The sequence below is a fragment of the Pongo pygmaeus genome, chromosome X (genome assembly GCF_028885625.2).
Source record: "Pongo pygmaeus isolate AG05252 chromosome X, NHGRI_mPonPyg2-v2.0_pri, whole genome shotgun sequence".
NCBI classification, from domain to species: Eukaryota; Metazoa; Chordata; class Mammalia; order Primates; family Hominidae; genus Pongo; species Pongo pygmaeus.
This window is the reverse complement of record NC_072396.2, coordinates 80934384-80947471: the sequence shown is the minus strand read 5'-3', so window position 1 is coordinate 80947471 and position 13088 is coordinate 80934384. Positions and strand designations below refer to the sequence as shown.

The window sequence follows — 13088 nt, the reverse complement described above, 5'->3', positions numbered from 1 at the left end:
AACTTCAGAGCAAACAGAATCTACTAGGGATCATGACTATACATCCATCACATGCATACCAGCATGGGTCCAGCCAAGGCCTCCAAAATGATGCTTTGCCAGCCTCAGCTGGTTCTCAAGTGATGATATCCTTGAAGTCTCTGTGGCCCGTGACTCCAGAGTTAAGGTAGTGGAGTTTCCCTTTAAAGCATCTCACAGCAGGCTTTGTAGATGGGACACATCTCACTTCAACATGCTTGCTGACTACTCAGGTTGAAGGTCAGCCTCAGCCCTTAGGTCCATTAAATTAAGTTCTAATTTTGAAATGTAGGTTATTATGTTATAGGCTAGGTTTATGGTAGACTGGGTCTTTGACATATTGGACTTCAGTAATAACTTATGCAAAATGATTCAACTTATTCTTTTTAGGGCTTACTTTACATAGCTATAAATTAGGTTTTCCTTTGGACAAAAGGTGTTAGAGGGCAAAAATAAAGCCTTTAGCCAGGTAGTCTCCATCACTCTGTATATAATTTGTGATTTGGAGAAAAATGACCTGAAGTTTGTAATTTTTTGGCTTCTGAATGTACTATGATTGTTCTATATGTTATGATCTTACTGAAAGTTGTCGCTAAGTTGTAATTCTACAGTATGTGGATCTGATTTCACTTTATATAATTTATTAATAGGTATACAATTGTATTTTATTTCATGTACATCATATTTCTTAGTCTAATGACAGTGCAGAACTTGAGAATGCATTAAGTAGGTTTACGTATTGTGACTTTCCGTTTTTTAGTAGACATATTCTTTGGAGACTAGGATTTGAAAGAAGAAAAATTACGTGATTTCCTACAATTAACAACCAAATCTTTATAGTTAATAGGAATTTTTTAAAGACTTTTTTTGAACTTGTAAACACAAACTGAAATCAGGTTGTTGAACTAGAGATTAGGAATTGTATTTTTGTTGGCTGTTTAGTGTTCAACCCAAATGATGGTATGAGCTCTTGTACTTGCAAGTAAACTGTGTTTTTCCATTTCTAATCTAGTATTCAATGCTTCACATATTTTATACACACACACACACACATATTTATTTGTCCCAAAATTCATTATTCAGATTAGTTTGAGGAAGTTTTTCTGGTCCATGAGAAATGACAGTGTAGTATTGCTGAAGATGGTTTTAATATATACCAACAGAAAAAAAAAAGTGCTATGCCAGACATAGAAATTTGCTGCTAACATTTTATTTTAGTATCTTCTAGTCTTTTTTAGGGACATACAAATTTTAGAAGTTTTTTTTTTTTTTTAAATAGAACTTTATTGTGGTTTATAAATTACTTTTTCACTGAATATTAATAAATATTTTCTATCTTAATCTTATTTAGAATATCATTTTAATTTCTATCTCTTATGGATAATCATGTGAAAATACTACTTAATCAGTTTCTGATATTGAATGTTTAAACGTTTTCTCACCCTTTGCTATTGCAGACAACATTGTAATAAACATACATGATTTTTTTTTTCTTTTGAGACGGAGTTTTGTCGCTCAGGTTGGAGTGCAATGGCATGATCTCAGCTCACTGCAACCTCCGCCTCCCGGGTTCAAGCAATTCTCCTGCCTCAGCCTCCTGAGTAGCTGGGATTACAGGCGTGCGCCACCACACCCAGCTAATTTTCGTACTTTTAGTAGAGACAGGGTTTCGCCATGTTGGCCAGGCTAGTCTTGTACCCCTGACCTCAGGTGATCTGCCTGCCTCTGCTTCCCAAAGTGCAGGGATTACAGGCATGAGCCACCACGCCTGGCTGAAATTTTTTTTAAAAAGATGATTTTAGAGAATTTTTCCAGAAAGATGTATTTCTTCAATTTAAAGGATTTCCCTTTATTCTGAAACTGTTTCCTAATTTGGGGAGGGTATGTTGTAAATAGTCTTTATTTTATAAAATGATGAAAGTAAATGGAATTTGGGTTTAAATTTCTTTTTTTGGCAAAATGAAAAGTTGGCAACCCTGTATATATCCCATTTTAAAAAAGCTTACAATGTGCAAACCATTGATCTAGAAATGTAAGAGCAAAACTTTATAGCTCAACTTTAGTAAGATTTAAATTGGTGTGAACTAATCTTCACTTTATTGAAATACAAATCAGGGCAGAAATCCTCAGAAAAGCAAACCCATCTGTGGCTTCCTTTAGCAATTGATGATTCTCTGTGTTGTCTAAATATTTCTGATCCATCTGTTTGAGGGAGAAAGCACCAAAAGGTATATAATAAACATTTATGGAAGTGATTGCCTATTTTGCTTCAGTCTATTTAGATGCCTTTGCTATGCATCTTTGAATATGAATAGTAATGAACAATCTATCTGTCAAATAAAATTTAGGAGGCAGCTAACATGCATTAATATCTCCTGCCATTGAATGAATTCTTCATTGAAATGTGGGTGCGTGCTAAGATGTGTAAAGAGGGGTTTCAAATCCAGAGATAACAAATGTTCCATCATCCCAGCTACAAGTTTTTGACTTAGTTAGAGAGTCAGTCTTGATTGCAGAGAACATGTTTATCCCGTACAGATTAGCTCATGGCAGACTGTCAGGATCATGCCATCTTCTTTTTGAACTTTCCTATAAGCTATTTTCTTGTTACTGTGATTTGTGAATTTATATTGAAAGGATACCTAGACTTATCAAAACATCTTGGCTTGCACAAAAGCTGTATGATTGCTTTTATCTTACATTTTCAGTTATTTTTCTTGAGTGTAAACATGGAGATTTCCTACGAATATATTTTATTTTAACATATGATGGTAGGAGTAAAAGTAGTGTTTTCTTAATGCTTTTAGTAATTGATTTTTCCATTAGCAAATTGGTCTTTGAGGAGCATCTTGAGAAATTTTGTTGTGAGTGAAGCAACTGCACTATTTTTTTTAAAGTAACCCATTTATGGTAATTCGTGTTCTTTTTACCATGTATGTAATTAATAGCACTCATGTCCCTTCTTTCCCCTGTCTTGAATATTATTAGAGATTACTTACTGCTGTAATACTTAACATTTGTGTATGCTTTCATCTGGTTCACAGCATTTATGTAGTACATTGAAATTAAGGTCCAAAACTATCATCCTCTAGTTTGAAGCAAGGTGTCATTATATAGTGGTTTATTACACATTGGTTTTCCAAGAATATATTTTGCAGTTGAATAAAACCTCTCGTGGAGTTTTATCTTGGAATGCCATTTATCTGAACAAGTTCATTTACTGTTGTTGACCTGTCTGACTTTGTAGTTGTAGGATGGTGTCAGCAAAGCAAATAGAGGATTGGAAGGTTATGCAGCATCAAATTGCAATTGGTAAAAATAGTCAATAGAATATGTCCTTCAGAGTTTTCAATATATTGCAGAATTGTATAGAATTGAGAAATAATAAGTGTAAAGAACATTTTTAAAAGTTTTTGTTTATAGCTTAGGTTAAAACATGGTTTTGCTAGTTGTTTATTTACAATATGAAATCTATTGGCACATTTATTTCTATTTTGATGCAAAGAAGTCTGTTTTTGTTTTTAATTTGGTGTATTTCACCCCCAGATATATAGTTCTTTTTTTATTGTTTTTTACTCTCAAGAATTGCCAAGAAGATGCTTTTAGAAGAAATTAAAGCCAATCTTTCCTCTGATGAGGATGGATCTTCAGATGATGAACCAGAAGAAGGGAAAAAAAGAACTGGAAAACAAAATGAAGAAAATCCAGGAGATGAGGGTGAGCTCTCTAGAGAGAAGTTTATAATGTCATAATTTGATTCCTTGACTAATTCAGTCTTTGAAGAATATCTGACCAAGAAATATCTTAATATGGCCCAGTGTGGTGGCTCACTCCTATAATCTCAGGACTTTGGGAGGCCGAAGCAGGTGGATCACTTGAGGTTAAGAGTTTGAGACCAGCCTGACCAACATGGTGAAACCCTGTCTCTACTAAAAGTAGCTGGGCGTGGTAGTGCGTGCCTGTAGTCCCAGCTACTCAAGAGGCTGAGGCAAAAGAATCACTTGAACCTGGGAGGCAGAGGTTGCAGTGAGCCGAGATCATGCTGCTGCACTCCAGCCTGGGTGACAAAGCGAGACTCCATCTCAAAAAGAAGAAGAAGAGAAAAAAAAATCTCTTAATACTTGAATTTAGAGTTCATGAAAATGTCTAAAACTTTATTACCATGACTTCTCTTGAGTATCTTGTAATAATTATGGAAGTTACTCTAATTTTGTCAGTTACTGCCAATAAACAGATGAGTTTTTTTTTGGTTTGTTTTTTTTTTTTTTGAGACAGAGTTTTGCTCTTGTTGCCCAGGCAGGGGTGCAATAGTGCAATTTTGGCTCACTGCAACCTCTGCCTCCCGGATTCAAGCGATTCTTCTGCCTCAGCCTCCCGAGTAGCTGGAATTACAGGCGTGCACCACCACACCCTGCTAATTTTGTATTTTTAGTAGAGACGGGATTTCTCCATGTTGATCAGGCTGGTCTTGAACTCCCGAACTCAGGTGATCTGCCCACCTCGGCCTCCCAAAGAGCTAGGATTACAGGTCTGAACCACTGCGCCCGGCCCTAAACAGATGATTTTCAAAGCAAAATATTTTATACCTTACAAAAGATTCTATAAATATATAGGTGATATTTAGTCAATATTTAATAATAGTAATATGTCAAGTCTGATGTGTGAGATTACCTGATAACACCAATGATACCAAAGTATGTGTCTAACTCTGATTTTTTTCATAAGTTGCAGTAGTTGTCAACAGGCAAAATAGATTTACAAGGCATTTTAAAGGCTGAAGAAGGTTTTATTGATTTATTTTCTTCATTTAGAAGCAAAAAATCAAGTCAATTCTGAATCAGATTCAGATTCTGAAGAATCTAAGAAGCCAAGATACAGACATAGGCTTTTGAGGCACAAACTGACTGTGAGTGACGGAGAATCTGGAGAAGAAAAAAAGACAAAGCCTAAAGAGCATAAAGAAGTCAAAGGCAGAAACAGAAGAAAGGGTAAGACGTTTTAATTCTGAATGTAAAGAACATATTGGACCAGGCACAGTGGCTTATGCCTGTTATCCTAGCACTTTGGGAAGCTGAGGTGGGCAGATTGCTTGAGCCCAGGAGTTTAAGACCAGCCTGGGCAACATAGGGAAACCTCGTCTTTATGAAAAATAGAAGAAATAGCTGGGTGTGGTGGTGTGCACCTGTAGTTGCAGCTACTTGGGAGGCTGAGGTGGGAGGATCACCTGAGCCCCGGAGGTCAAGGCTGTAGTGAGCAGCGATTGCACCTCTGCATTGCAGCCTGGGTGACAGAGTGAGACCCTGTCTCAAAAACAAAAACAAAAAAATGCTTGTTTTGTAAACTAATTATAGTAATGAAATTTAAGTATATGGCCAGGCATGGTGGCTCATACCTGTAATCCCAGCACTTTGGGAGGCCAAGTTGGGTGGATCACGAGGTCAAGAGATTTGAGACCATCCTGGCTAACACGGTGGAACCCTGTCTCTACTAAAAATACAAGAAATTAGCTGGGTTTGGTGGCACGCACCTGTAGTCCCAGCTACTCCGGAGGCTGAGGCAGGAGAATTGCTTGAACCTGGGAGGCGGAGGTTGCAGCAGTGAGCTGAGATTGCGCCATTGCACTCCAACTTGAGTGGCAGAGCAAGACTCTTTCTCCAAGAAAATTAAAAAAAAAAAAAGAAATTTAAGCATATCTGCTCAAACAATTGACCACCTATATTAAGCAAATGTCAGTACACTGGCAACAAGTATACTATCACATGAGATTAAAATTAATAATTTAGAGTGGGAAGATAACCCAGAAACTTTAGATGACACAAAGAATACTTTTAATCTTTAGATTATAAAGAGAAATAAATATGATTTAATAAACAAAATAAACATTATGTAGAAAGTATAAGATTGCATACAACTGCAGAAACAGTGCTTTCCTGTAGAAGGGTAGAAAATGAAATTAATTTGGGTAAATTTATGCAAGTTTATATGCAGAACTTGACTGGCATATAGTCAGAGTAGATTTCCATTTCATTAAAAGCCTGAGTACTTTTGCATTGAGGGCTTACATGTTTCCAGCAGTATGGTGGGCATTGAGAATACAAAAATGAATAAAAATGTATTTCAGTGATTCTGATAGGTAACTAGGTTTGGCAGTCACTGGTTTAGTAAGAATTATTGACCTTTGTATTATAAAAAATTGTAGCACCACGAGGGACATTTTGTGTAACGTAATTATATAATGTGGCACAAAGAAGGGCTTCTTTAGCTTCTTGAGGGGTGGGAGTTACCCCAGAGAAGGCTTCACAAAGAAGGCTTTTACCCAACAGATTAAATTCAAAATGTGGGAGCACATAGATTGTTGTGAAGATTTACATCACAGGCAGGGAAAAAAAATTTTAAAACCTGTGTAAAATGTTGGCACATGATGGATGGGATACAATTAATATAGTATAAGCTGCTCTATAGATAGGAGTAGGGAAAGGAACAACAGAGGATGAAGCTGGGCCTGTAAAATAGAGACCAGATACTGGAGATCTTTGTAAGCCTGTGTTTTTCACACTGGAGTACTGGGTGGTATACCAAGGTGTACATCTCTTTGGTGTCTGTATTTATAATTTGAGGTTTGGGGAAGGTCATTTTATATTAAATAATATATAGGGTAATTAAATGTGATATTTGCCTGCAAATTTTGGGTAACAAAAAGTACAAATAATTTTTTTGTTGTTGCTGTGGTTGGCATTTTGATGACTAGGGGTAAATTTTGAAGACTATTGTTAGTACCCAACCCATGGATGGCAGATGAACTCTTCTTTGCCAACTAGGAATAGGAACGCATTTTTGCAAGTGTTTGGGAAATATAATAGGCTCTAAAGGATGCAGAGCCATTGAAAAGTTGTTTTTTTTTTTTTTTTTTCCAATTACTGTATTTATTTTTGAACTCTGGACCTGTGGTGATCCACCTACCTCGGCCTCCCAAGGTGCTGGGATTATAGGCGTGAGCCACCATACTGGCCTTATTTTTAAATTTTTTGTATAACAGCTATATTGAGATATAACTCACAAACCACACAGTTCACTATTTGCAGTATACAATTTAGTAGTTTTTAGTATAATCATAGAGGATTACCACCACTTTAAAAAATGTTTTATTTGAAATGTATGTACAAAGAAGTGCACATTATCAATAAGTAGACATCTTGATGAAAACGTAGGGCACCCAGATCAAGGAACAAGATGTTGATTACTAACACCCAAGAATCACAATCTCAGCATGACCACTTTTTTCCCTATTGAAAGATTTTAATCAAAGATATCATATGATCAGATTAGTTCCTTACTATTCAGTGAGAATGAAGGCACTGAATGTTTGGAAGGTATTGCTGTAGTTGATGACAAATGGGGTTGTTGGAGAAGAGGAAGATTGACTTGAGTCTTATAGGAGGTTGAATTGTTAGGTCTTCTTAATTGATATGAAAGGGAAAAGTCTACAATGAGTGTCAGGTTTTTAGAGTTGTCATGGTATGTGTACAATATCACAAAAATAGTTGAGGTTATTCAGTGGAGTTGTAATGTTTTACAAATGGAAAGCTAAGGACATAGTCTTGGAATCCTAAACATTTATAGGGCTTTTGGGCAAGAGTTATTCACTAAAGATGAGGAGGAGAAGTTCTTGCCACACACATATACAATTAATATGTCATGGACATTTTAATGTTAATAAATAATAGTACATCATTTTGTGACTACTTGTCTTATAAATTTCTTTTTTATTATTTATTTTTATTTTTATTTTTTATTTATTTATTTTTTTTGAGTCAGAGTCTTGCTTTGTTGCCCAGGCCGGAGTGCAGTGGCGCGATCTCGGCTCACACTGCAAGCTCTGCCTCCCGGGTTCACGCCATTCTCCTGCCTCAGCTTCCCGAGTAGCTGGGACTACAGGCACCCACCACCATGCCCGGCTAATTTTTTATATTTTTAGTAGAAATGGGGTTTCACCATGTTAGCCAGGATGGTCTCGATCGCCTGACCTCGTGATCCGCCCGCCTCGGCCTCCCAAAGTGCTGGGATTACAGGCGTGAGCCACTGCGCCCAGCTTGTCTTATAAATTTCTTTGCAATATGGCTGCAAGCTCTTACAGATTCTATAAAGGAACTGTGTGATTTAACATGTTATATATCACAACATGGATTCCTGTGCCTCTTCAACAAAAGGGGCAATATTGATTTTGCTTCTGAAGCTTAGTTCAATATTTAGACCCTTTTATTATATATGATTACATTTGAGATTTGCTTTATTAAAACCTGAGTTTTCTATGATCTGTGTTTCTACTGCCTGATTCTGTGGGTAGTTTATTACCCAAGTGGTTTCGTTGTTGTTGTTGTTTTTTGTTTGTGTAGGAGAGAGTAAACTTCTAAAATCCCATCATATTTGTGTTTCTAATATGGATTATGATCATAGTGGTTGATATATAGTTGAAGTTGCATGATTTTCTGAGTTTTGTAAATTCTTATGTTCCTATATTATTTGGAAATTTGAATTGAGAGATGGGAAAAAATCAATAGTGAATAGTCTTATTAAATCTAGTTGAATTAAATTGAAATGCATTGAAGAGGCATAAGAACAAAGTGCAACATGTGAACTCTAATTTTCTCCTAAATTAGAAAAATGTTACAAAATTATTTTAGTGACAATTTGAAATTGTAAATATTGCCTTTATATTAGATGATAGTATTTTTTTTTCAGATGTGATAATGGTATTTAGTTATGTAGGGCAGTATCCTTATGCTTAGGGGTAAAGTGTCATCTGCGCTTAATATCACATGGTTCAGTGTAAGAAAAGTTGTGTGTGTCTGTGTGTGTGTGTGTGTGTGTGTAGAGAGAGAAAGAAAAAAAGCAAATGTGGTAAACTGCTAACAATAAGTGAATTTAGGAGAAGGGATACAAGTGTTCATTCAATGATTCTTTCAAATTTTTGGTAGATTTCAAAAATTTTAAAATGCTGGGTGAACAATTAATACTAGGCTTAAAATTATACTTAATTACAGGATTTTTTTGTGTCAATGTGTGTGTTTTCGGTATTCTCCCGGCTTTCCAGTTGCTTAGCTATTCTTTTTTTTTTTTATTATTGTGGTAAAATATACGTAACATAAAATTTACCATTTTACCCATTTTTAAGTGTACAATTCAGTGACATTAAGTACATTCACATTTTTATACAACCATCACTTCTGTCTGTCCCTAAAACGTGTCATCATTCCAAATGGAATCTCTAACCATTAAACAATAACTCTTTGTTCCCCTCTCCCCCGACGTATTCTTTATAGCATTTATGTTCTCCCATTTATAGCATTTCTGTTAGCATTTATGTTCTCTCATTTTTTAGCTGAAATAGATCTTTGATTCTGATCTCAGGTTATGATAGTTTTTTTTTAAACAAATTATTTTGAAACAGTTCTTGATTTACAGAAATGTTACACAAATAGTGCAGAGTTCTGTGTATCTTTCACCTAGCTTCCCTGATTTAATACCTTATCATAGTACCATGATCAAAACCAGGAAATTAATATTGGTACAATACTATCAACTAAGCCGGGGGTTTACAGACTGCGCCTGTGGGCCAAATCTGATCCTCTGCCTGTTTTTATAAATAAGCTTTTATTGAAACACAGCCATATTCATTAATTTACTGTTTTCACATATGTACAATGGCAAAGTTGAGTAGAGATGAGTAGTTGCAACAGAGACCATACGGTCCACAAGTCAAAAATATTTACTATCAAGCTTTTTACATAAAATGTTTTATGACCTCTGAAGTAAACTATAAATCTTACTCAGAGATTAGTTTTCCCACTAATGTTTTCTTTCTGCTCTATGATTCAATCCAGGATCTCACATTGCATTGAGTTATAATGTCTCCTTAATCTACTTCAGTCTATGACAATTCCTCAGTCTTTCCTTTGATGACCTTGACACTTGTGGAGTGTTGATTCCTTATTTTCTCAACTGTTCCTTGATATGTATTTGTCTAATGTTTTCTCATGATTGAATTGAGGTTATTATGCATTTTGACAGAATACCACAGAAGTGATGTTGTGTCTTCAGTACATGATATCAAGAATAGATGATGTCAGTATGTCTTTTTTTTTGAGAGAAGACCTCGCTCTGTTGCCCAGGCTGGAGTACAGTGGTGCGATCATGGCTCACTGCAGCCTCAACCTCCTGGGCTCAAGTGATCCTCTCGTCTCAGCCTCCCAAGTAGCTGGGACCACAGGTGTGTACCATCATGCCTGGCTAATTTTTAAATTTTTTTTGTAGAGACAGAATCTCCCTATGTTGCCCAGGCTGGTCTCAAATTCGTGGGCTCAAGTGATCCTCTCAACTTGGCCTCCCAAAGGGCTGGGATTACAGGGGTGAGCCACCATGCCCAGCCGTCAATATGTCTTATTACTCTCACGGTTAACTTTTGTTACTTGCTTAAGTTGGTGTCTGCTGGTATTTTTCCACTATGAAGAAGAAGATATTATTTTTCTATCTATATTTAGTATTTTGTTGGGAGATACTTTGTGACCATGCATATATCCTGTTTCTTATCATACTTAAGCCTACTAATTTTAGTATTCATCTTGGGTGAAGCAGTTAGTACTGTGGTATTTGCCTAGTTGTAATTTTCTATTTATTTCATTACTTCCACATTTAGTAATTGTAAGGGAGAGTTGTATTCCCCTATTTATTTATTGCATTATTTATATCAATATGACTTATAGATTTTTATTTTACCAGTTATAATCAAATAGTATCATTTATTTTATTGCTCAGATTGTTCTAGCTTTGGTTGTTGGGAGCTCCTTCAAGTTGAATCTTGTGTCCTTTCAACATGTGCTTGTCCATGTTTGAACACTGCTTTATTTTCTGGCACTATAAGATGTTGTAAGCTTTTCTTGTATTTTTTTCTGCCCTGCTTCCTCTGGCCAGAAAGAGGTTTTCTCCTGGAATTTTATATGCTTCCATTACTGTGTTAATTGTGAGAAAAAGAAAATTGAGGATTCCACATGTAGAGCCTGATTTTCCTGGTGTTATGGCTAGAAATAGGGATTTTTCTTCACAGTCTTGTCATCAGTACCCTCTGCATACCTTTGGAATTTAGCCTGCCTTCTGGTCAAAATCAGGAAACAAAGAAAGAAAATAACCATACGCCCTCACAGCTCTCTCCCCTCCACCAATTGTAGAGGGGTCATTATTCAAGTTTTGATTTCAGTCTCCAATCTGCCTACTATTGTTTCCCTTTCCGAGTTCTTCAGTTGTGTCATCATTGGTGGAGAGAATCTGTAATCTTACTCCATCTTGGCCAGCCTACCTTGCTTGTTTTGAATAGCCAAACTTCTTTTTCATTAATTTACCTTTGGTAATTACATATATTTTATTGACAGGTAATTTATTCTTATTTTGTCAATTCATATACAGTTGAATACTTATATTTTAATGTACAACCACACTTTTATAATTACATTAGAAATACATTTGAATTTTATTTATGTATATCATGTAAAGCATTAACTGGTATATTCTATATTATGTATTATCCATTCACATATATACCTCTGATATTCTTACAATGTTCTGTTTTAATGTCGAGTCATTGGTAAATTAAGTGAATTAGGTTTCTATTGAAAAATAATTAATAATTTTATGTATTTTTTAAAATTCAAGTGAGCAGTGAAGATTCAGAAGATTCTGATTTTCAGGAATCAGGAGTTAGTGAAGAAGTTAGTGAATCCGAAGACGAACAGCGGCCCAGAACAAGGTATTATAATTGGTTTTTAAAAAATTTTAGGAATTAATCTGAATGACCATGCCTTCAAATGATTTATATGATTACTGTTACCAATAAAGTTAAGTTAGTGTGATATATAATATTTTGATTTGAAACTAATTGTTATACTTAATAGTTTAAAAAGAATCTAAGCATATTTTATGTGTAGTTGAATTATGTATTCTAACCCGGGTAGATTTTCAGTCTGCAAAACCACTCGTGGCTGCAGTGTTTTATTGTTATGTGGGAAACTGTAGGATAATAGTAAAGAGGCTTTATAGAAAAACTGCCTCGGTCTAACTTTGGGCTCTTCTACTTTGTGTTTGTATAAATACTCTATGCTTCAGTTTCCTCATCTGTAAAGTAGGGGATTACAATATAATTGACTGACTATTGTGGGCATTAAAGTGGGCATTGAATGAGACAATATGTGTACAAGGTTTATAATAGTACCTACCTGGCAAATAGTAAGTGCTCAATATATAAATTATTGGTCTCAGTAGTACTACAGTAATAATGATATGCTTGTTCTTGTAACACGAACAGTCACTGATCTAGATTACCTGTAATTTAAAATTTGGCTTCCTTTTTAGTATGGTATGTTAGATAATACTACTACTACAATTTTCTTATTTCCCCCAGAATAACATAATCTTTCTACAGTTTATCAAATGAACAATCTGTGTGTGTTTGTGTATGTATGTCTACAAAGGTGTCTATCTGCATTTGTAAGTTTTAAAACATTCGAGTTTTTTTTAGGTTAATACTTACCAGCTTGTGCTTAGAGTATAGCAATGTATTATACTTTAAGTCAATATAAAATGAAAATGATAAGATATGACGAGAGGTTTTTTTTTTTTTAAACCAAGATATAATTCAGCATGTTATACTGTGGAATACAGTGGTCTTCAGAATATTTGCAAAGTTGTGCAACAAACACCACTCTATAATTTCTGAACATTTCCATCACCCAAGAAAACAACCCTGTACTTATTAGCAGTCATTTTCCATTCCCCATGCCCTTGTACTCTAATAAACACTAAAATCTACTTTCTGTCTCTATGGATTTGCCTGTTCTGGACATTTTGCATGAGTTGATTCATATAATGTATATCCTTTTATGAATGGATTTTTTTTTCACTTAGCGTAATGTTTTCATGGTTCATCCATGTTGTAGCCTGTATCAGTACTTCATTCTTTCTTTAATGATTATTTTTAATAGTGGTAAAATGCACATAACATAACATTTACCATCTTAACCATT

General features: G+C 35.2%; 1 protein-coding gene across 10 annotated transcripts in view; it reads left to right on the top strand.

Annotated features, from left to right (window-relative positions):
• Positions 1-13088, top strand: part of ATRX (ATRX chromatin remodeler) — a 284010-nt gene that overhangs the window by 113377 nt on the left and 157545 nt on the right. For all 10 annotated transcript variants that reach the window (XM_054470837.2, XM_054470836.2, XM_054470841.2 and 7 more), the window contains 3 exons: positions 3602-3735; positions 4830-5006; positions 11722-11815. In XM_054470837.2, coding sequence (XP_054326812.1) covers positions 3602-3735; positions 4830-5006; positions 11722-11815 — 405 coding nt within the window. The remainder of the gene's footprint in view (positions 1-3601; positions 3736-4829; positions 5007-11721; positions 11816-13088) is intronic.